General features: G+C 43.4%; 1 protein-coding gene across 1 annotated transcript in view; it reads right to left on the minus strand.

The window, feature by feature from the left end:
• Positions 1-2419: 2419 nt before the first annotated feature.
• LOC139386842 (major facilitator superfamily domain containing 14A2) overlaps positions 2420-25326 on the minus strand; it is a 46197-nt gene continuing 23290 nt past the window's right edge. Inside the window, exons 8-12 of the mRNA XM_071132691.1 lie at positions 21277-21348; positions 21014-21126; positions 10655-10752; positions 6889-7055; positions 2420-6560 (exon numbers count right to left, since the gene is read on the minus strand). Of these exons, the coding sequence (XP_070988792.1) occupies positions 6348-6560; positions 6889-7055; positions 10655-10752; positions 21014-21126; positions 21277-21348 (663 nt within the window). The 3' untranslated portion in view covers positions 2420-6347. The remainder of the gene's footprint in view (positions 6561-6888; positions 7056-10654; positions 10753-21013; positions 21127-21276; positions 21349-25326) is intronic.

Below are 25326 nucleotides of genomic sequence, written 5' to 3' on the forward strand. Positions count from 1 at the left end.
GCTGCACTTCCGAACCTCCTGGCAAAATGTGACACCATTACAGACACATATTTCTGTTTATTTATTTCCCCTTTCATACTTAAACTAATTGCACATTGTTACAACACTAGACAATATTATAACATTTGAAACTGTTCATTTCTTATTGTTATTTCATTTTTGTTGATTCTCTCTCCCTCTCATAGACTCAATGAGAGAATGTTAGAGGTTAGTTTCCCCACCTCACACTGCTGCCACCTTGTGGCTCAACGACTTGTTTATTACTAATACAGGACAGGACAGTACATGACAGGAGAGGATAGGGCAGGACAGGGGAATTCTGATTCATGTTATTCATGCAGCTACAAAATGTATTTAAAATTGGGACTGGTGAACTGCATGGCACAGTTTGTTCTTCCAATGTTCAGCCGTCGTCTAGAGACTGGGTGAGCGTGCACACTCCCAAGTTCTCTCTGGTCAGGTCACATGACCCTAATGACACCGATTGTCAACGTCCACATATTGACACACCGTCATGAAAAGTTGCTTTAAGTAGATTGTATGTGGTGTATAGGATGTGATGGTCTTGGGGGGGGGGGGGTTGGCAGACCCGTTTATCAACTGCAGCCCCTCATGACGAGTTGAGATTTTTTGTGGCTACTACCCGCATCATAGTTGCCCACCCCTGATGTAGACTATACCCTCACTCTATCTGCGAGCTGTTGGCTAGAGCTCACAGGCATATGCCGTTACCAGAGTGGGCACACTTACTATGTAACTCCACATTTGTTGTGACATTAGCAGCAGTGGAGTTTAAAATGCGACGGAAACCCATTTAACTTGTCGTTAATTCGGCACACTGGAATTAAAATCGCAGAAGTAATGTTTTATATGCACGGTGTCATCACACACAGCCTTTTATCCGCAATAAGTCAATTTGACGGAAACATCCTCTGGTGGGAAAACCGGCATATTGTTTTACTGAGGATTTTTGAATATTCGCATGAAAATCAGGGGCCAATTGGAAGGAAAGCTAGCTACAGACTAAACTTTCATTCTAACCGCTTAGATGAAAAGGGCTCCATCAGTGGTTTCTGAATAACCTCGTATGGGAGGGAGGTGCTTTGAAAACAATAACATCCTCACATGACTACCATAGTAAGATCATTTAACACTAATGAAGAACAGAATGTTCTGTGTTTGTTCTGTCCTCCGATGCCTGGGTGGTGTTCAGTGGGCATGACATGAAATAAAGCCTGAAACGGAATACAGGAGGTACTATCTTAGTTCAATAATATATTTTTTCCATTGCAAAAACTTTTGCTACGATGTGCACTAATAAACACGACCACGTTTCCAGTACGTTTTTTTTAAATTTTTTTTTTTACATGTAGTCTACTGTATGTGGCAAAAGACAAAGTCAAAACTCAATGTACAATAAATCTTTAATAAATACTTTGCCATTAGATTCCCATGTTTACATGCTATTATGATCATCATCCTCCACCGGTCCAGTCACAGAGGGGAGGCTCAGGCCACATCGGACAACAAAACAGGAGCGACCCACAGAACCACGGTCAGTATGAGAAATATATACAGAACAAAAATGTTTGCAATGTGTAAAAGGGTGGGTCCCATGTTTCATGAGCTGAAATAAAAGATCCCAGAAATGTTCCATATGCACAAAAAAAAAATGAATTTCTCTCAAATGTGTTTACATCCCTGTTAGTGAGCATTTCTCCTTTGCCAAGATAATCCATCCACCTGACAGGTGTGGCATATCAAGAATATGATTAAACAGCACGATCTTTACACAGGTGCACCTTGTGCTGGGGACAATAAAAGGCCACTCTAAAATGTGCATTTTTTTTGTCGTCACACAACACAAGCATCAGATGTCTCAAGTTGAGGGAGAATGCAATTGGCATGCTGACTGCAGGAATGTCCACCAGAGCTGAATGTTAATTTGTCTAGCGCTCTGATGAAGGCCTCGAGGCTGATACGTGAAGCTCAACAAAGAACAGTGTGTGGGTTTCTTCTTTTTTTCCTCATGATTTCTCTACCATAAGCCGGCTCCAACTGGCCTCACAAAATGCAGGCCACATATGTCAACGTTGTGAACAGAGTGCCCCATGGTGGTGGTGGGGTTATGGCATAAGCAGGCATAAACTACAGACAACGAACACAATTGGATTTTTATCGATGGCAATTTGAACGCACAGAGATACCGTGAGGTCGTCCTGAGGGCCATTGTTCAAGCCATTCATCCACCTCCATCACCTCATGTTTCAGCATGATAAAGGTATCTGTGACCAACAGATGCATATCTGTATTCTCAGTCATTTGAAATCCATAGATTAGGGCATAATTTATTTCAATTGAGTGAGTTCCTTAAATGATCTGTAACTCAGTAAAATCTATGAAACTGTTGCAAGTTGCGTTTTATATTTTTGTTCAGTATAGTTGCGCCACACTACTGTAGCAATCAGACCAGTAGGATCCCATCTCCTTTTAACATACACTGAGTGTACAAAACATTAGGAACACCTGCTCTTTCCTTGACAGAGGGACCAGGTGAAAGCTATGCTCCCTTATTGATGTCACTTCTTATATTCACTGCAATCAGTGTAGATGAAGGGGAGGAAAAAGGTTAAAGAAGGATTTTTAAGCCTCGAGATCATTGAGACATGCATTGTGTATGTGTGCCATTCAGGGGGTGAATGGGCAAGACCAAATATTTAAGCGTCTTAGAACAGGGTATGGTAGTAGGTACCAGGCGCACGGGTTTGTGTCAAGAACTGCAACACTGCTGTTTTAAAAATAATTTAAAAAAAAAAAAAACTCAGTCTCCCGTGTGTATCAGAATGGTCCAACACCCAAAGGACATTCAGCCAACTTGACAACTGTGGAAAGCATTAGAGTCAACATGGGTCAGTATCCCTGTGAAACACTCAACCCCTTGTAGAGTCCATGCCCTGACCAAATGAGGCTGTTCTGAGGGCAAAAGGAGGTCCAACTCAATATGAGGAAGGTTTTCCTCATGTTTTGTGCACACACATGCGCGTTAAGTAAACAATGTTTGTACATTGACTGAAATACATGTTTGAGCTGTAAATGTTGTTGTGGCTGGTACAGAATCAATTGTAATTATTAAGATAGGATCTTAGTCATTGGCTGTACTGTCCTTAAGTGTGTTTGTTGGTCCAATTCAATATGTTCTGGAGCATTGGCATATCTATTCCCTATGTTGTGTACTACTTTTGACCAGGGCCCATAGGGTGCCAGTCGGGACACACAGGTAGAGCAGAAGTTTAATGGCCTCACTGCTAACCCAGTTGAAATTACAAATAGTTTGTTTGGTTGGCATAACAACAGGGATTGCTGAGAACATTCAATTATGCTAGTGATGTCATCTATTGATACAAATTCACCAAAATGAACAGCTTATTGTTAAATCGAACTGACCGTTGAGAAATTAAAAAGTATTTAAATGCAAAGCTGAAGATTCAATAAATCCCCAAAATGTTGAAGAAAACCACAAATAAAAACATTGGAACATCTAAGTGTTAAAAGTTCTTCAAAAATAGCACTTAAAACTTTGCAACAAGAAAAAAAATGTTTAAGTAGTCAAACAAATTAACAAAAAGAAACATTGTGATTATGAAAAAGGAAACTGACATTTTATATCCCTCATGCACACATAAGGATGGCTCTGCTGCAGGAAGACTGATACATGTTTGATAGTGTCTTGATGCTGTAGTGTTTGATAGTGTCTTGATGCTGTAGTGTTTGATAGTGTCTTGATGCTGTAGTGTTAGATAGTGTCTTGATGCTGTAGTGTTAGATAGTGTCTTGATGCTGTAGTGTTTGATAGTGTCTTGATGCTGTAGTGTTTGACAGTGTCTTGATGCTGTAGTGTTTGATAGTGTCTTGATGCTGTAGTGTTAGATAGTGTCTTGATGCTGTAGTGTTTGATAGTGTCTTGATGCTGTAGTGTTTGATAGTGTCTTGATGCTGTAGTGTTTGATAGTGTCTTGATGCTGTAGTGTTTGATAGTGTCTTGATGCTGTATTGTTTGATAGTGTCTTGATGCTGTAGTGTTTGATAGTGTCTTGATGCTGTAGTGTTTGATAGTGTCTTGATGCTGTAGTGTTTGATAGTGTCTTGATGCTGTAGTGTTTGATAGTGTCTTGATGCTGTAGTGTTTGATAGTGTCTTGATGCTGTAGTGTTTGATAGTGTCTTGATGCTGTAGTGTTTGATAGTGTCTTGATGCTGTAGTGTTTGATAGTGTCTTGATGCTGTAGTGTTTGACAGTGTCTTGATGCTGTAGTGTTTGATAGTGTCTTGATGCTGTAGTGTTTGTCCTTCATGTTCTAATACTTTAATATTACCCCTTCCTTGAGTTTTTTATTATTTTTAAATATTGGCACAAAACAGTTAATAATTTGACTAAATAGAAATTCTGAAAATGTCCAACATTTTGACATCAATCAGTTCTATTTGGTTATTTCAATGCACTTGAGGCTCATTTACAACAACAACAACAAATATTGTTTCAAAAGTACAACAGCAAAGATTTACAGTAGTATCTGCAACACCTTTGCAGTCAAAGACGGACAGACACGGGAGCTAAAACCACATTTGCAGCCTTGTCTAATGCCACACAATATTTAACCTACTATCCTACCGCAGAACAAATTATATGAATTCTTACTGAACGTAATATTACTACAGACCGTTTTATTAACTATATCAGTGCTCACATTGATACCAACATTACAGATCAGGAAACGTATTCACCAAGTATCTTACAGTAGGAATGCTGATCTTGGCTCAGGATGTCCCCCGACCATATAATCATATCCACTATGATCCAACAGGCAACACTGATCCTAGATCAGCACTCAAGACACTTTGTGAATAAAGAACCAGAAACCGCCTATGGGAAAGTTGTTAACAGAACTAAAGTCATGCCAGTCTGTTTTAACTACAGTTGTTAACAGAACTAAAGTCATGCCAGTCTGTTTTAACTACAGTTGTTAACAGAACTAAAGTCATGCCAGTCTGTTTTAACTACAGTTGTTAACAGAACTAAAGTCATGACAGTCTGTGTGTTAACTACAGTTGTGCCTAGATTCACATCAAAGAGGGTTGTGAGGAGTAGAATTAGAGAACAAGGCTCCAATAGCAGCGAAAGCAATAATTAGAGACCCACCTCAGACAGTCAGACAACAGTCTTCATACAGGTTGTTGTAATATATTAATATGAAGACAAAGTCACTTCCAAGGCAACATTTCTCTGGAATAAAAACTTCAAACACAACTAGCCTTAAGTGTGTGATGAACACAGGAAACATATCCAACCCAAAAGGCCGTGTACTGTCTGCTAATCGAACGGAACAGACGACAGGAAGGTAAACATTGAAAAACTAAAGTGGTTTACACACAACTCAGTTAAATGTGATATTCAATGGAATGGGAGGTTGGTCAGTCAAATGTTAGGTTCAAGTCCCTCTGGAAAAATCATTAAATGTTGATGTCTATTGTGCTGTCCCCATCTGGATGGGTAGTGGTTCTTAGATGGATCTTCAGAGGCTCTCCTCAAGTTCTACAGTGTTTGCCTCCCAAATTGCACCCTCTTTCCCTTTATAGTGCACCAGAGGCTGGTCAAAAGTAGTGCACTATAAAGGGAATAGGGGCCATTTTGGAGGCATACAGTAACTTCTCTCCCTGCTTTGGACACACAGAGGAAGACCTGCTTTCTCATCTGCCATATTAAGACAATAAAATCAGTCACAACAGAAGTTTGGTAGCTTGTAAACTGGCCAGCAGAACTGTGTTGTTGACTCAATCTCTAAGGGAAAGAACAGTTGTTGTCAGAGTGGGTTGCTTGGCTACATTGGTTGCATCACAAACGGTACCCTATTCCCTAGTGGGCCCTGGTCAAAAGAAGTGCACTATATAGGGACTAGGGTGCCATTTTGGACAAATACATCACACAGAGCTTAGTAACAGTTCAGATAACCTTGGACCTTCACTCCAACCAGATCCCGCCCATGTGGGACAGATGAGTGTGCATAGTCCTCTGGCAGGAACTCTACATCCCCACCTCCTTTATCCTCTTCCTGCTTGTCAAGACTCTCAGGGCAGAGATCAGCTCAACCAAGAGAGTCTCTCTCACTCACACACACACACACAACTCAGCTGCTTCAGATAAACCACAGCCCACTAGGTGTTCAGACACACACACATGCATCTTCCCTGCCCGAAGAAGAGGTCACTCATCTGGGTACATGTGTGAAAGTAATGGTTCACTTGTTTGGGCTCAGGGGGAGCAAGTGTGGAGTTTGTGCCCCCAGGCTGGTGTTATACACAGCTGCCATCCAGTAGCAGCTCCTTGCCCTCGGCCCCACTACTGGGAGGGCTGTGTGAGTGGCTCTGGGCCCCGTTGTTGTGTTTCTTGTAGCCTCCCGGCCGGAAGCCCGGGCCACTGTGCTCTGGGATGAACAGGGCTACTAACAGAGACAGCAGTACGGAGCACGCCCCGAACAGGAAGGGAGGGCCAGGGATGATGGAACTCTGGAGGAAGAGAGAGAGGGGCAGAGAAACTGATGATTAATAGGGAGGGTTCTCTGTAAAAAGGGGGATGTGTGTGTTTTAGCAAAGTGCCCAACAACAGTCCCTTCAGTCAGATGTACAGTAGGTAGGAGATTATGAATGGAGTGTCTGAAGGCTGAGACATCCATGTTCTTATAGGTGAGTGACGCCATGATATCAATACTGTCTGAATATATACTCCTATACCGTTGTCTCTCAGTCCTGTCCAATACACTCCTCCACGGTCTCACCTCGTCAGTGGGGTTGGCCGTGTGTGTGTGTGTGTGTCCTCTATCCTCCATAGTCTCACCTCATCAGCAGGGTTGGCCATGTTAGGTTTGGGTTCTTTGCCAGGGCTGTCTACAGCGTCCAGATCAGTCAGCTCCACATGGAACAGGTAGAATATAAAGCCATAGAAGGCCGGGCCGAGCCCGTTACACAGACCACGGATACCTGTTATCACCCCCTGGACGACACCTAGGAGACGGATACAAAGCCATTCAATCAAGATGCACTTTCTTTTTTTTGTTCTCTCTTTTTATTTTACCCCTTTTTCTCCCCAATTTCGTGGTATCCAATTGTTTTTAGTAGCTACTATCTTGTCTCATCGCTACAACTCCCGTACGGGCTCGGGAGAGACAAAGGTTGAAAGTCATGCGTCCTCCGATACACAACCCAACCAAGCCGCACTGCTTCTTAACACAGCGCGCATCCAACCCGGAAGCCAGCCGCACCAATGTGTCGGAGGAAACACCGTGCACCTGGCAACCTTGGTTAGCGCGCACTGCGCCCGGCCCGCCACAGGAGTCGCTGGTGCGCGATGAGGACATCCCTAACCCGGGCGACGCTAGGCCAATTGTGCGTCGCCCCACGGACCTCCCGGTCGCGGCCGGTTACGACAGAACCTGGGCGCGAACCCAGAGTGTCTGATGGAACAGCTGGCGCTGCAGTACAGCGCCCTAAAAACACTGCGCCACCCGGGAGGCCAAGATGCACTTTCAGTTAGGGCTGGGTGGTAAACCCTATTTCACTAAATACCAGTACTGATGCATGGAACAGTTTGGGTTTTTACTCTATATACACCGTTATTTAAATGTTTGGATTGTTACATGTAAAATACATGTAATAACTGAGTAAACACACTCAAATGATGGTAATCGTCTGTTCCTACCAGCAGTAAGAGGGTCTGTTCCTACCAGCAGTAAGAGGGTCTGTTCCTACCAGCAGTAAGAGGGTCTGTTCCTACCAGCAGTAAGAGGGCCTGTTCCTACCAGCAGTAAGAGGGCCTGTTCCTACCTGCAGTAAGAGGGCCTGTTCCTACCAGCAGTAAGAGGGCCTGTTCCTACCAGCAGTAAGAGGGCCTGTTCCTACCAGCAGTAAGAGGGCCTGTTCCTACCAGCAGAAAGAGGGCCTGTTCCTACCAGCAGAAAGAGGGCCTGTTCCTACCAGCAGAAAGAGGGCCTGTTCCTACCAGCAGAAAGAGGGCCTGTTCCTACCAGCAGAAAGAGGGCCTGTTCCTACCAGCAGAAAGAGGGCCTGTTCCTACCAGCAGAAAGAGGGTCTGTTCCTACCAGCAGAAAGAGGGTCTGTTCCTACCAGCAGAAAGAGGGTATGTTCCTACCAGCAGAAAGAGGGTCTGTTCCTACCAGCAGAAAGAGGGTCTGTTCCTACCAGCAGTAAGAGGGCCTGTTCCTACCAGCAGTAAGAGGGCCTGTTCCTACCAGCAGTAAGAGGGCCTGTTCCTACCTGCAGTAAGAGGGCCTGTTCCTACCTGCAGTAAGAGGGCCTGTTCCTACCTGCAGTAAGAGGGCCTGTTCCTACCTGCAGTAAGAGGGCCTGTTCCTACCTGCAGTAAGAGGGCCTGTTCCTACCAGCAGTAAGAGGGCCTGTTCCTACCAGCAGTAAGAGGGCCTGTTCCTACCAGCAGTAAGAGGGCCTGATCCTACCAGCAGTAAGAGGGCCTGATCCTACCAGCAGTAAGAGGGCCTGTTCCTACCAGCAGTAAGAGGGCCTGTTCCTACCAGCAGTAAGAGGGCCTGTTCCTACCAGCAGTAAGAGGGCCTGTTCCTACCAGCAGTAAGAGGGCCTGTTCCTACCAGCAGTAAGAGGGCCTGTTCCTACCAGCAGTAAGAGGGCCTGTTCCTACCAGCAGTAAGAGGGTCTGTTCCTACCAGCAGTAAGAGGGTCTGTTCCTACCAGCAGTAAGGGGGTCTGTTCCTACCAGCAGTAAGGGGGCCTGATCCTACCAGCAGTAAGAGGGCCTGTTCCTACCAGCAGTAAGAGGGCCTGTTCCTACCAGCAGTAAGAGGGCCTGTTCCTACCAGCAGTAAGGGGGTCTGTTCCTACCAGCAGTAAGAGGGCCTGTTCCTACCAGCAGTAAGAGGGTCTGTTCCTACCAGCAGTAAGAGGGTCTGTTCCTACCAGCAGTAAGAGGGTCTGTTCCTACCAGCAGTAAGAGGGTCTGTTCCTACCAGCAGTAAGAGGGTCTGTTCCTACCAGCAGTAAGAGGGTCTGTTCCTACCAGCAGTAAGAGGGTCTGTTCCTACCAGCAGTAAGAGGGTCTGTTCCTACCAGCAGTAAGAGGGTCTGTTCCTACCAGCAGCAATAGGGTCTGTTCCTACCAGCAGCAAGAGGGTCTGTTCCTACCAGCAGTAAGAGGGTCTGTTCCTACCAGCAGTAAGAGGGTCTGTTCCTACCAGCAGTAAGAGGGTCTGTTCCTACCAGCAGTAAGAGGGTCTGTTCCTACCAGCAGTAAGAGGGTCTGTTCCTACCAGCAGTAAGAGGGTCTGTTCCTACCAGCAGTAAGAGGGTCTGTTCCTACCAGCAGTAAGAGGGTCTGTTCCTACCAGCAGTAAGAGGGTCTGTTCCTACCAGCAGTAAGAGGGTCTGTTCCTACCAGCAGTAAGAGGGTCTGTTCCTACCAGCAGTAAGAGGGTCTGTTCCTACCAGCAGTAAGAGGGTCTGTTCCTACCAGCAGTAAGATGGTCTGTTCCTACCAGCAGTAAGAGGGTCTGTTCCTACCAGCAGTAAGAGGGTCTGTTCCTACCAGCAGTAAGAGGGTCTGTTCCTACCAGCAGTAAGAGGGTCTGTTCCTACCAGCAGTAAGATGGTCTGTTCCTACCAGCAGTAAGAGGGTCTGTTCCTACCAGCAGTAAGAGGGTCTGTTCCTACCAGCAGTAAGAGGGTCTGTTCCTACCAGCAGTAAGAGGGTCTGTTCCTACCAGCAGTAAGAGGGTCTGTTCCTACCAGCAGTAAGAGGGTCTGTTCCTACCAGCAGTAAGAGGGTCTGTTCCTACCAGCAGTAAGAGGGCTGGGTAACTTTACTGGGTAACTTTTACTTGAGTCATTTTCCATTAAAAGGTATCTTTACTTTCACGCAAGTATGATTGTAGGGTACTTTTTCCACCACTGCCTGCAAGTAGTGGCATAGCACCCTAAAACAGACATTAATTTGTGTTACGTATTGAAAAATCATACCATTGGTATTTCGAAATACTCTCAAAAACACATCTTACCGACACAAAAAAAAGATACCACTTTGTCAAGCGTGTTGTTTTTTGTCTTGTCAGCATTTGGAAAGTTTACAGACAAATTTGCTGTTTCCATCAGGCCTGTCGTGACATGTACTTTACCCGCTTTTAAAAAAAAAGTTGGATAGAAACCTGTTTAGAGGAAAATAATTATTCTGATGATGGAAAATTTGTTTGAAGTTTAATATTGAACAGTATAAAACAAACCAGGAGAGAACAAGCCTCGTTGAAATCAATGATAATTGATGTGTTTCCACAAACTACTCAGAAAACATAAAACTTTTATTAGAAAAAAAAATAAAAAATGTTGCAATATGATATCTGGGGCATAACGCCCAGCCCAACCTTCCGCTACTGCGTTTCCCCATATAACTGACATATTCACTACAATGGTCTTGAATAATGATGAATATTTAGGTTGCAATCTTGAGAGCAAGTGTACGAGACTAAGCAGTGTACGTGATCTGGTATAACATTCCAGATCTCAATTTACGATTTGGCAGTCTCATATTGAGGCTAATACAGTTTTTGCTAGCATTAGCTTACCCTGCTGGTCAGGGTCTGCGTTGCGGGACACGATGGCACTGACGGCTGGGAACGTGATGCTAGACATGGCTGCTACCGCTCCTGCTGCCCACATCATCCTGATGGGAGAGAGAACACACACATCGTTACACACTGTCATGACGTTGGCCTGGGGGGTAGGTTTATGACAGTCATAAATACCTCTTCCCCCCTTTTTCCCTCTCTACCCCACTGAGGTTACATTTGCAAAACCCTTGGTTAACAGAGATTCTGGGAACATCAGAAGGTGGGGGGAAATGAACTATATTCTGGTAATCCGACCAATTGAACATAAGCGGTGGTACTTAATGAATATGATGTCAGTTCGGTTGTCAGGCATTCTCATCAATAATATGACAAACTCTACAGTGGAAAGTCTACACATCAGAGTTATTGGATTCACATTGAATTGTTGTTCAATTTAAATGTTTGAATATGAAATTATTCGTAATGGCATGAAATGTGATTTTAGCTTCTAAAATGTGAGATTTGGGTTTTCATAAGATATTGCTGCTCACTCAGTGGCCCGCCCACGTGAAGGGACATGGGCTATAAAACTTTTCAAACACGCCCTCCTCTCCCTTCCTATATAAAGCCTTGACGACAATATAATCTCCTGTTCCGAGGAAGTGAGGACAACGGTCCGATGTCAGAATGGTTCAGATAATAACTACAGAACGAAGCCAACATCAGCGTGAGCTTTGGTTGTGAATGGTATGAACTTTGAACTCTTATTCACTACAGAAGTGATACCTCCTAGCCGTTGAGTTAGCAACAGCAGCTGCAAACGCAGGTTAGGAAGGAACAGAGAGTATTCCATCTACCACACAACGACGTTACTACAAAGTATCCACTTTACCAGCAGTGACATTCTTCAAAGGACAAAGGACTCGGTTGGGCAACACGGCCTTCCATCTACCATCAACCTACCGAAGAGCAGCTCAGAGTATTTATTGCATTTTCCTTTCCAAATGTGCGGTAATTTAGAATGCATAAGATACTGTGGCGGCAGGGTAGCCTAGTGGTTAGAGCATTGGACTAGGTTGCGAGTTCAAATCCCGAGCTGACAAATCTGTCGTTCTGCCCCTGAACAGGCAGTTAACCCACTGTTCCTAGGCAGTCATTGAAAATAAAGAATTTGTTCTTAACTGACATGCCGAGTTAAAAAGGTAAAAAAAAATAAAATAAAAAAATATTTACAAAAAACTGATAGCACAGCTTCGCCCTTTGTTCCTCAGTCTTCCCACTCTTTCACTCAAACCCAGCCCCTTTTCTTTTGTGTAACAAGCGGTCATATCTGTTTCGCCCGCTAGGGATGTTTTCCTTTATGATGTAATTTGTAATTTTGTAATTCTGTGTGATTAGTTAGGTATTTAGTAAATAAATAATTAAACCCAATTTTGTTTTGCTGATTCAACTTGTTAGCCAGGGTATGTGAAGATAACCAAGAATTTACAACTTTCAGATGAGACTGAATTAAGATGACGATTAATATTGACTGCTATTGATGTGAAATGTTACGAGGTCTTTAAGAGTTTATTCAGAAGATAACAGCTCTATAAATATTATTTTGTGGTGCCCGACTCTCTAGTTAATTACATTTACATGATTAGTTCAATCAGGTAAAATTAATTACGGATAAATTATTTTATAGAATAGCATGTCATATCACTTAATCCGGCATAACCAAAGACACGACAACACACACCTTGTCACACAAGCGTGGAATTTTAAAGACCGAGCCCTACCCATGCTCGTGACATTCAGGCTCTACCATACCCAGGCCTGATCGTTTCTGCTAAATTTAAAGTCCGGCCCTGCCCGAAACCACTTCCTCTGTTAGTACATCCATTAGATGGCCTCTCAGTCTGTCACTCGCTCCCTGTGCACAGGCAGCTCGCCCTGCATGCACTCTGCTAATGGCGGCTCTGGGTCTGTGAGTAGCCAGAGCAACAGCCCCACTTGGCCTGCTCAATGACGAGACATGAGCAGTTAGCTATTTTTTTTAAATCAATCAAAACTCTGACAAAACTCAAGGAACATTATTTTCTGTGAAATAATCTCTCCGGTTTTATATCTGACAAGGTTGAAACACTTCTGACACCATGTTATGATCTTAGTCAGATATGAATGCACTGTGCAGCAGAGCACGTGCAAATGGCTCAGCTTCAAAACATTAGTGATCAATTTGGTGATACCAGAGCCCTACCCGTAACCTAGATATTGATGAGAAACAGACCCTACCCAGAACCTAGATATTGTTGAAAAACAGACCCTACCCATAACCTAGATATTGATGAGAAAACAGGCCCTACCCGTAACCTAGATATTGATGAGAAAACTGGCCCTACCCGTAACCTAGTTATAGATGAGAAAACTGGCCCTACCCGTAACCTAGATATTGATGAGAAAACTGGCCCTACCCGTAACCTAGATATTGATGAGAAAACAGGCCCTACCCGTAACCTAGATATTGATGAAAAACAGACCCTACCCGGAACCTAGATATTGATGAAAAACAGACCCTACCCAGCCCTAATCCAGATGTATAATGTTGGCGTCCGTCGGGCTTGGGTCAGGTAGCAGTCATCACACACACGGTGGGAAATTAACTTCAGTCCACCAGGTACATTTAAAAGAGACATCGACCAGCCACGGATTGTTTTTAAAAAATCTGCCAAAATATTTTCTGCCATTATTACACCTCAAAAAATATAACGAATGAGCATGTATTACTAGTATGAAGTAATGGGGTATATTGCTTAATTTAAGGACATGCTTAATTTAATTTTGGGACCTGCGTCTTTTAACCAATGCATGTTAAAATAAATCATTTAGATACAATAGTAAAAACAGATGAACAGTTCTAGAACTGAACATTACTAATCAACACAGTGCCTTCCCTGCCACAAAATGAGTGATAGGGCTAATATATTACCCTAGTTCAGAGCTCTAAGCTGACGAGTAGATAATTTTTTTTTTTACCCCTTTTCGCAAAAATGTTGTGGTATCCAATTGGGCGTTACAGTCTTGTCTCATCGCTGCAACTCCCGTACGGAGGACTCGGGAGAGGCGAAAGTCGAGCCGTGCGTCCCCCGAAACACAACCCAACCAATGCCCACTTAACCTGGAAACCAGCCGCACCAATGTGTCGGAGGAAACGCCGTACACCTGGCGACCGTGTCAGAGTGCACTGCGCACAGCCCGCCACAGGAGTTGCTAGTGCACGATGGGACAAGGACATCCCTGTCGGTCAAACCCTCCCCTAACCTGGACGACACTGGGACAATTGTGCACTGCCCACGGGTCTCCCGCTCGCGGCCGGCTGCGACAGAGCCCGGACTCGAACCCAGAATCTCTAGTGGCACAAGCTAACAAAAAGACTGAACGACTGTCACGTCTGGCAACCGAACGACCAGCAACCTAAGATGTTAACTTAAATATCTACCGCACCCCTTTACAGACATAGAACACAGCTACAGTAGCATGTCCAGAGAGAATTGAGAACTTCAGACAAAAAAACTAAAAAAATGCTGCATCAGTTCTGTACCTTTTCAGACAGTAGAACGAATGACCGTTATCAGCAGCCATCACTCCTGTGTTCCAATGGCACGTTGTGTTAGCTAAAACAAGTTTATCATTTTAAAAGGCTAATTGATCATTAGAAAACCATTTTGGAATTACGTTAGCGCAGCTGAAAACGTTTGTTCTGATTAAAGAAGCAATGAAACTGGCCTTCATTAGACTAGTTGAGTATTTGGAGTATCAGCATTTGTGGGTTCGATTACAGGCTCAATATGGCCAGAAACAAAAGACCTTTCTTCTGAAACTCATCAGTCTATTCTTGATCTGAGAAATGAAGGCTATTCCATGTGAGAAATTGCCAAGAAAACAAAGATCTGGTACAACGCTGTGTACTACTCCCTTCATATAACAGCACAAACTGTCTCTAACCAGAATAGAAATAGGAGTGGGAGGCCCAGGTGCACAACTGAGCAAGAGGACAAGTACATTAGAGTGTCTAGTTTGAGAAACAGACACCTCACAAGTCCTCAACTGCCAGCTTCATTAAATAGTACCCACAAAACACCAGTCTCAACGTCAACAGTGAAGAGGCGACTTCGGGATGCTGGCCTTCTAGGCAGAGTTGCAAAGAAAAAGCCATATCTCAGACTGGCCAATAAAAATAAAAGATTAAGATGGCCAAAAAAAACAGACACTGGACAGAGGAACTCTGCCTAGAAGGCCAGCATCCTGGTGTCACCCCTTCACTATTGACATTGAGACTGGACAGAGGAACTCTGCCTAGAAGGCCAGCATCCTGGTGTCACCTCTTCACTGTTGACGTTGAGACGGGTGTTTTGCGGGTTCTATTTAATAAAGCTTAAGGACTTGTACCTCACAAGTCCTCAAGCTTCCGTTTCTCAAATTAGACACTAATGTACTTGCTCAACCTGCAGATCGATGTGCCTCACAGAGTGGGGTCTGACATTTACAACGGTTACCATGCAATGCACCCTGGACTGAAGAGGCAGACAAATAGGAGAAATGTGTTCGACCCTCTGTTAAATATATTTTTTTAAATTCGAGGTAGGAATATATAAACAAAATATGATCAATGGCTCATTGGAGAGAAGAAAACCTCCAGCATTATGACTTGGCCAGTATTGAAATCTGACATGATCATTTTTCTGCATTCTAAAAGTCGTATTCCTATTAACTTCCAGTGTAGTGAGAGCGGCGTTTTCGCAATGCAACGTCATACCGGACTAATTTCTTCCTGCTGGAATAGATACACATAACATGAACGGCACTAGCTCAGATACACATAAAAACATGAAATGACCCCAGGGGGAAAAAATTAAATCAGTAGAACATCGACCAGAGATGCACAAAAACAATATAACATTCAAAACGGTTGACTCTTAATTTAAGGGAAAGGCCATTACCGTGGTAACTTGGGCACTCGTTTGTCTACGATGAAAGAAATCTGACAGGCGTCTTCCCAGCGGCAAAAAATTGCAGCAAACTCGAAGTAACATTGAAAAACAACTTAGCGTGTGACCAAAACGATGCAGCTGGTAAAGAAACGAGGACAAAGTCACACTTTGGTAGCATTTGTCAATTAAACCAACTTCTACACGTGGATAAACTTTTGGCTGAACTTTTTTCCCCTTGTCCAAAACGCTGTGTGACCACCGGCCAATGTGGGCTGCTGAAATAGACAGTCTTACCTGTCAATGACAAAATCTACCCACCACCCTACGCGCGCACACCCCCCCACCCAACTTCATAATCGTGGCAAGAGAGGAAACTGTGCGCACACACACACACACACCGCACCGCCTGAACCCTCAGCTCACACCGCACCGCCTGAACCCTCAGCTCACACCGCACCGCCTGAACCCTCAGCTCACACCGCACCGCCTGAACCCTCAGCTCACACCGTAACATCACTATAGAAAAAGTTACTTTTCATTTGAGGTGAATCTTTAACAAAGTCTTTTCACACTCCAGAGAGGAAGCATGCAACAGACCAGTGTACTGACAAGTCATATAGTCAGGGGGCGGAAACAGGGAAATCCTCCTCACAGAGACATCAGAGCAAGGACTAAACTGGCCTGTATTCAACTTCTCTTCACTGCAGCCACACCTAACAGTAACCACCATAAGACAACACAAACAGAGCATCAGGACTATTTTCTCTCCCGGGGCCTAACCACTAACACAGAGCATCAGGACTACTTTCTCTCCCGGGGCCTAACCACTAACACAGAGCATCAGGGCTATTTTCTCTCCCGGGGACTAACCACTAACACAGAGCATCAGGACTATTTTCTCTCCCCTATCCCCTCAGTCCCCCTGTTCCACAAAAAGTTGTGGAACAGGCAGTTAACCCACTGTTCCTGCCACTGTTCCTAGGCAGTCATTGAAAATAAAGAATTTGTTCTTAACTGACATGCCGAGTTAAAAAGGTAAAAAAAAATAAAATAAAAAAATATTTACAAAAAACTGATAGCACAGCTTCGCCCTTTGTTCCTCAGTCTTCCCACTCTTTCACTCAAACCCAGCCCCTTTTCTTTTGTGTAACAAGCGGTCATATCTGTTTCACCCGCTAGGGATGTTTTCCTTTATGATGTAATTTGTAAATCAAGTTATGATTAATTATGTGTATGTGTAATTCTGTGTGATTAGTTAGGTATTTAGTAAATAAATAATTAAACCCAATTTTGTTTTGCTGATTCAACTTGTTAGCCAGGGTATGTGAAGATAACCAAGAACTTACAACTTTCAGATGAGACTGAATTAAGATGACGATTAATATTGACTGCTATTGATGTGAAATGTTACGAGGTCTTTAAGAGTTTATTCAGAAGATAACAGCTCTATAAATATTATTTTGTGGTGCCCGACTCTCTAGTTAATTACATTTACATGATTAGTTCAATCAGGTAAAATTAATTACGGATAAATTATTTTATAGAATAGCATGTCATATCACTTAATCCGGCATAGCCAAAGACACGACAACACACACCTTGTCACACAAGCGTGGAATTTTAAAGACCGAGCCCTACCCATGCTCGTGACATTCAGGCTCTACCATACCCAGGCCTGATCGTTTCTGCTAAATTTAAAGTCCGGCCCTGCCCGAAACCACTTCCTCTGTTAGTACATCCATTAGATGGCCTCTCAGTCTGTCACTCGCTCCCTGTGCACAGGCAGCTCGCCCTGCATGCACTCTGCTAATGGCGGCTCTGGGTCTGTGAGTAGCCAGAGCAACAGCCCCACTTGGCCTGCTCAATGACGAGACATGAGCAGTTAGCTATTTTTTTTAAATCAATCAAAACTCTGACAAAACTCAAGGAACATTATTTTCTGTGAAATAATCTCTCCGGTTTTATATCTGACAAGGTTGAAACACTTCTGACACCATGTTATGATCTTAGTCAGATATGAATGCACTGTGCAGCAGAGCACGTGCAAATGGCTCAGCTTCAAAACATTAGTGATCAATTTGGTGATACCAGAGCCCTACCCGTAACCTAGATATTGATGAGAAACAGACCCTACCCAGAACCTAGATATTGTTGAAAAACAGACCCTACCCATAACCTAGATATTGATGAGAAAACAGGCCCTACCCGTAACCTAGATATTGATGAGAAAACTGGCCCTACCCGTAACCTAGTTATAGATGAGAAAACTGGCCCTACCCGTAACCTAGATATTGATGAGAAAACTGGCCCTACCCGTAACCTAGATATTGATGAGAAAACAGGCCCTACCCGTAACCTAGATATTGATGAAAAACAGACCCTACCCGGAACCTAGATATTGATGAAAAACAGACCCTACCCAGCCCTAATCCAGATGTATAATGTTGGCGTCCGTCGGGCTTGGGTCAGGTAGCAGTCATCACACACACGGTGGGAAATTAACTTCAGTCCACCAGGTACATTTAAAAGAGACATCGACCAGCCACGGATTGTTTTTAAAAAATCTGCCAAAATATTTTCTGCCATTATTACACCCCAAAAAATATAACGAATGAGCATGTATTACTAGTATGAAGTAATGGGGTATATTGCTTAATTTAAGGACATGCTTAATTTAATTTTGGGACCTGCGTCTTTTAACCAATGCATGTTAAAATAAATCATTTAGATACAATAGTAAAAACAGATGAACAGTTCTAGAACTGAACATTACTAATCAACACAGTGCCTTCCCTGCCACAAAATGAGTGATAGGGCTAATATATTACCCTAGTTCAGAGCTCTAAGCTGACGAGTAGATAATTAGGAGTGGGAGGCCCAGGTGCACAACTGAGCAAGAGGACAAGTACATTAGAGTGTCTAGTTTGAGAAACAGACACCTCACAAGTCCTCAACTGCCAGCTTCATTAAATAGTACCCACAAAACACCAGTCTCAACGTCAACAGTGAAGAGGCGACTTCGGGATGCTGGCCTTCTAGGCAGAGTTGCAAAGAAAAAGCCATATCTCAGACTGGCCAATAAAAATAAAAGATTAAGATGGCCAAAAAAAACAGACACTGGACAGAGGAACTCTGCCTAGAAGGCCAGCATCCTGGTGTCACCCCTTCACTATTGACATTGAGACTGGACAGAGGAACTCTGCCTAGAAGGCCAGCATCCTGGTGTCACCTCTTCACTGTTGACGTTGAGACGGGTGTTTTGCGGGTTCTATTTAATAAAGCTTAAGGACTTGTACCTCACAAGTCCTCAAGCTTCCGTTTCTCAAATTAGACACTAATGTACTTGCTCAACCTGCAGATCGATGTGCCTCACAGAGTGGGGTCTGACATTTACAACGGTTACCATGCAATGCACCCTGGACTGAAGAGGCAGACAAATAGGAGAAATGTGTTCGACCCTCTGTTAAATATATTTTTTTAAATTCGAGGTAGGAATATATAAACAAAATATGATCAATGGCTCATTGGAGAGAAGAAAACCTCCAGCATTATGACTTGGCCAGTATTGAAATCTGACATGATCATTTTTCTGCATTCTAAAAGTCGTATTCCTATTAACTTCCAGTGTAGTGAGAGCGGCGTTTTCGCAATGCAACGTCATACCGGACTAATTTCTTCCTGCTGGAATAGATACACATAACATGAACGGCACTAGCTCAGATACACATAAAAACATGAAATGACCCCAGGGGGAAAAAATTAAATCAGTAGAACATCGACCAGAGATGCACAAAAACAATATAACATTCAAAACGGTTGACTCTTAATTTAAGGGAAAGGCCATTACCGTGGTAACTTGGGCACTCGTTTGTCTACGATGAAAGAAATCTGACAGGCGTCTTCCCAGCGGCAAAAAATTGCAGCAAACTCGAAGTAACATTGAAAAACAACTTAGCGTGTGACCAAAACGATGCAGCTGGTAAAGAAACGAGGACAAAGTCACACTTTGGTAGCATTTGTCAATTAAACCAACTTCTACACGTGGATAAACTTTTGGCTGAACTTTTTTCCCCTTGTCCAAAACGCTGTGTGACCACCGGCCAATGTGGGCTGCTGAAATAGACAGTCTTACCTGTCAATGACAAAATCTACCCACCACCCTACGCGCGCACACCCCCCCACCCAACTTCATAATCGTGGCAAGAGAGGAAACTGTGCGCACACACACACACACACCGCACCGCCTGAACCCTCAGCTCACACCGCACCGCCTGAACCCTCAGCTCACACCGCACCGCCTGAACCCTCAGCTCACACCGCACCGCCTGAACCCTCAGCTCACACCGTAACATCACTATAGAAAAAGTTACTTTTCATTTGAGGTGAATCTTTAACAAAGTCTTTTCACACTCCAGAGAGGAAGCATGCAACAGACCAGTGTACTGACAAGTCATATAGTCAGGGGGCGGAAACAGGGAAATCCTCCTCACAGAGACATCAGAGCAAGGACTAAACTGGCCTGTATTCAACTTCTCTTCACTGCAGCCACACCTAACAGTAACCACCATAAGACAACACAAACAGAGCATCAGGACTATTTTCTCTCCCGGGGCCTAACTACTAACACAGAGCATCAGGACTACTTTCTCTCCCGGGGCCTAACCACTAACACAGAGCATCAGGGCTATTTTCTCTCCCGGGGACTAACCACTAACACAGAGCATCAGGACTATTTTCTCTCCCCTATCCCCTCAGTCCCCCTGTTCCACAAAAAGTTGTGCTTAAAAGGGGTTGAGTGACCAGTATGTTAGTTATGGCCAGTATGTTAGGGTCAGGGTGAAGGTCAGGGTTAGTTATGGCCAGTATGTTAGGGTCAGGGTGAAGGTCAGGGTTAGTTATGGCCAGTATATTAGGGTAAGGGTGAAGGTCAGGGTTAGTTATGGCCAGTATGTTAGGGTCAGGGTGAAGGTCAGGGTTAGTTATGGCCAGTATGTTAGGGTAAGGGTGAAGGTCAGGGTTAGTTATGGCCAGTACGTTAGGGTAAGGGTGAAGGTCAGGGTTAGTTATGGCCAGTACGTTAGGGTAAGGGTGAAGGTCAGGGTTAGTTATGGCCAGTACGTTAGGGTAAGGGTGAAGGTCAGGGTTAGTTATGGCCAGTACGTTAGGGTAAGGGTGAAGATCAGGGTTAGTTATGGCCAGTATGTTAGGGTAAGGGTGAAGGTCAGGGTTAGTTATGGCCAGTATGTTAGGGTCAGGGTTAGTTATGGCCAGTATGTTAGGGTCAGGGTGAAGGTCAGGGTTAGTTATGGCCAGTATGTTAGGGTCAGGGTGAAGGTCAGGGTTAGTTATGGCCAGTATGTTAGGGTTAGTGATAGTATATTAAAAGGTAGTTGGTACTGACCATGGTTGAGATCCGAAGCCGTACCAGGCCAGCTGTAGTATCTGGAAGCCTAGGCCCAGTAGGATAGTGTTCTTATTCCCTATGGAGCGCATCAGAATCCCCAGAACCATCGTCTGACAAAGGGAACATAGCAGGTAGTCCAACAAAATCAGCCAATCAGTCGTTCATTACAGATGTCAACTCTGTCTCTGGGACCTATTGCGAGGCAGAGTATTGATACGAAAAGTATAAAAACACCACAACGAGTGTCAAAAGTCACCAACCTGAGCAACAATGGAGAGGATGCCCACCACAGCTATGAAGGCAGCTACTGTCTCTGAACTGAACCTTTGTACCTGGGGGGAGAGAGAAGACACAGGTTAGAGAGACCTGGGGGGAGAGAGAAGACACAGGTTAGAGAGACCTGTGGGGAGAGAGAAGACACAGGTTAGAGAGACCTGGGGGGAGAGAGAAGACACAGGTTAGAGAGACCTGTGGGGAGAGAGAAGACACAGGTTAGAGAGATCTGGGGGAGAGAAAGTATTCATAACCCTTGGACCCATTTCACATTTAGTTATTTTACAGCTTGAATTCACAAAATACCCTCAGAATGACAAAGTGAAAACATGTTTAGGCATTTATTGAAAATGAAATACAGAAATCAAATCAACAAATTATTCACACCTCTTGAGTCAACATGTTAGAATCACCTTTAGCAGCAGTTACAACGGAGTCTTCCTGGGTAAGTCTAAAGGTGTTTTAACATATAGTCAGTCCTCTTTAAAGAGAACTCTGGGGTAAAAGCAAAATAACTTGGAATGAGAACTCGGTTCTCTTTGTAGTCACACTGCCCTTTCAAATGAGGACTGAACTCTTTTTCCAGTTCACTTCACCTATTTTTTGGCCTGAGTCCTCCATGCAATCACATTGCTACTTTAGGAACAGTCACTCAATGCACTCTGGGTTTTAACAAAGTGAGGCCAAGCAATTCCATCAGAACGTGTTTTCGGACAGCTAGATACAGTGTACCTACATTTTAGAAGCTAATAGATTGCATTTAGTTAAAGCTGCAATGTGTAACTTTTTGGGTGACCTTACTAAATACACATAGAAATGTGAGTTACAGATAAGTCACTCACTGAATGCAAGTCTAAGAAGCAGTAGATCTGTTCTATGTGCGCCATTTCTATGCTTCCGTTTCATTTTTGCGTCTTTTACATTCGGTTTTGAACACCAGCTTCAAAAACAGCTGAAAATACTATATTTTTGGTTATGGAAAATATATTTCACAGCGGTTTAGATTGTACAATGGAAAATATATTTCACAGCGGTTTAGATTGTACAATGGAAAATATATTTCACAGCGGTTTAGATTGTACAATGGAAAATATATTTCACAGCGGTTTAGATTGTACAATGGAAAATATATTTCACAGCGGTTTAGATTGTACAATGGAAAATATATTTCACAGCGGTTTAGATTGTACAATGGAAAATATATTTCACAGCGGTTTAGATTGTACAATGGAAAATATATTTCACAGCGGTTTACACTATATTGCCTTGTTTTGTCACATACTGAAATTAGTCAAAACAGAAGTTTTGCAACCAGGAAATGACGGAGCGATTTCTGCAAAATGCACCTTGGAAAGATGACAATTAAAATCAAAATAATATTAACATGTAAATATTATTGGTAATAGAATAAATAGCAGAAGAATACTGAAGATGAAATAATGCAGTATTTCCCCCCCCCCACTCCCACACATTATAGACTACTGCCCCTTTAAGAGCTGACGTTGATTTTGTACCCTGTGTTGTGACAATCTTGTCACACTATACAAACCCACAATTCATAAACATCTTATGAAGCTCTTTGCCTATAGATCACATATTGCAAACAAATAATCTGAACATTGTGTCAGTACAAAACTCTACACATATTTTGTAATGGCATCCTTGACAAACGCTAATCAATGTTCAAAAACAGCACACTTTTTTTTCTGCAAACATTCACATCATCTCTGTTCTGTGGCACCAATGTGAGGGGTTATGGCAGGGGAAAACGGTGTTGCAGTAGTCGTGTGTGTGGTGCAGGAAAAAATGACAAGAGAACATGGGGAGCGTTGTGTTCACATTGCCCTAAAAAAAAGGGAATCGGGTTCCGGAAACAAGCGAACCGAACACGGACCACCTCTCGAGATGGTCTCAGTTCAGTTTGATTCGGGGGCACGACCAAGTGTGAAAACACCAAGAGCCTTGCACACCTGGATTGTACAATATTTGCACATTATTCTTTTAAAAATGATTCAAATCTTTGTCACGTTGGTTGTTGATCATTGCTAGACAGTCATTTAACTCTTGCCATAGATTTTTCAAGCCGATTTATGTCAAAGCTATAACTAGGCCACTCAGGAACATTCAATGTAGTCTTGGTCAGCAACTTCAGTGTGTGATATATATATATATAATTGGAATAATTTAATTCAAAATAAGACAAATTACAATATATACAATGCCTTGCGAAAGTATTCGGCCCCCTTGAACTTTGTGACCTTTTGCCACATTTCAGGCTTCAAACATAAAGATATAAAACTGTATTTTTTTGTGAAGAATCAACAACACAGTGCAGGTGCATTTATACGGAGACTTGATTACACACAGATGAATTGTATTTATCATCATTAGTCATTTAGGTCAACATTGGATCATTCAGAGATCCTCACTGAACTTCTGGAGAGAGTTTGCTGCACTGAAAGTAAAGGGGCTGAATAATTTTGCACGCCCAATTTTTCAGTTTTTGATTTGTTAAAAAAGTTTGAAATATCCAATAAATGTCGTTCCACTTCATGATTGTGTCCCACTTGTTGTTGATATGGCAAGTCTCTCCAGAGGAATTCCCTCCACATTCTTCACACTCCTCCTCACAACCTGGAACACACCAGAGGGGCTGTGACTGGTCTTTTGTTAACTACTGTAGTCCCTCATTAACACAACAAGGGCCTTTTCAGTGTTTACTGGTAGTGGATCTAATTTGTCATTCAGTCAGTGGTTTATGTCCCACACGGCACCCTAATTCCCTACATAGTGCACTACTTTTGATCAGTGCCCATAATTTGGGTGCTATTCGGGACACAGTGAGAGAGACAGAGTCAGACTGGCCTAGGGGTCTAGACTAACTTTTTCCACTGGTGCTACCAACTACTTCAGTTGATTGCGCCAGTACATTATTTGGCTGGGCAGATTTGTTATGATATTGACCAGTCCCATAACGTACCTGTATTCCATACAGAACCAGGCTAATAAATGACTAGCCATCTTTAAAAATATGCAGGGCTTGACACCGGTAAATTCACAATGCTGGCTGTGCCACTAGAGATTCTGGGTCCGAGTCCAAGCTCCATCACAGCCTGGACGCGACCGGGGAGACTCATGGGGCGTCGTCATGGGGCGGGTTAGGGGAGGGTTTGGCCGGCAGGGATGTCCTTTTCCCATCGCGCACTAGTGACTCCTGTGGCGGGCCGGGTGCAGTGCACCCTGACCCGGTTGCTAGGAGCACAGTGTTTCCTCTGACACATTAGTACGGCTGGCTTCCGGGTTAAGTGGGCATTGTGTCAAGATGCAGTGCGGCTTGGTTGGGTTTCGGAGGACACACGACTCTCGACCTGCGCCTCTCCCGAGTCCGTACGGGAGTTGCAGTGATGAGACAAGACTAACTACCAATTGGATATCACGAAACTGGGGAGAAAAAGGGGTAATATATATATATATATATATATTTTTTTAAAAGGCACCATACTGGGCCAGCGCCAACTGAAAAGCTACTGGCCAGAATGAAAAATCATCCAGGAAAGTGGCTGATGCATAATTTAAATGTAACCTTTAAATTTACGGACTGAGCAATACAACAGGTGGCTGGTGGACCCTTAATTGGGGAGGACGGGCTCATAGTAATGGCTGGAATGGAATTAATGTGATGGTATCAAACAAGTGACCTCAATACCACTCACATCATTGCAACCATTGTTATGAGCAGTCCTCCCCTTAGCAGCCTCCTGTACTCCATACACAAATAACATTTTAACTTGACAATATCATATTTACAAATCAAATATTATTGGTCACATACACATTTAGTAGATGTTGTTGCGGGTGCAGTGAAATGCTAGTATCTAATTCACAACAATTAACAAATCTGAACGTAAAAAGAACAGAATATATAAATATTAGGACGAGCCATGTCAGAGTGGCATTGATTAAAATACAGTAGAATAGAATACATTATATACACATGAAATTAGTGAAACAGTATGTAAACATTATTAAAGTGACTA

This window comes from Oncorhynchus clarkii, chromosome 28 (assembly GCF_045791955.1).
Source record: "Oncorhynchus clarkii lewisi isolate Uvic-CL-2024 chromosome 28, UVic_Ocla_1.0, whole genome shotgun sequence".
Taxonomy (NCBI): Eukaryota; Metazoa; Chordata; class Actinopteri; order Salmoniformes; family Salmonidae; genus Oncorhynchus; species Oncorhynchus clarkii.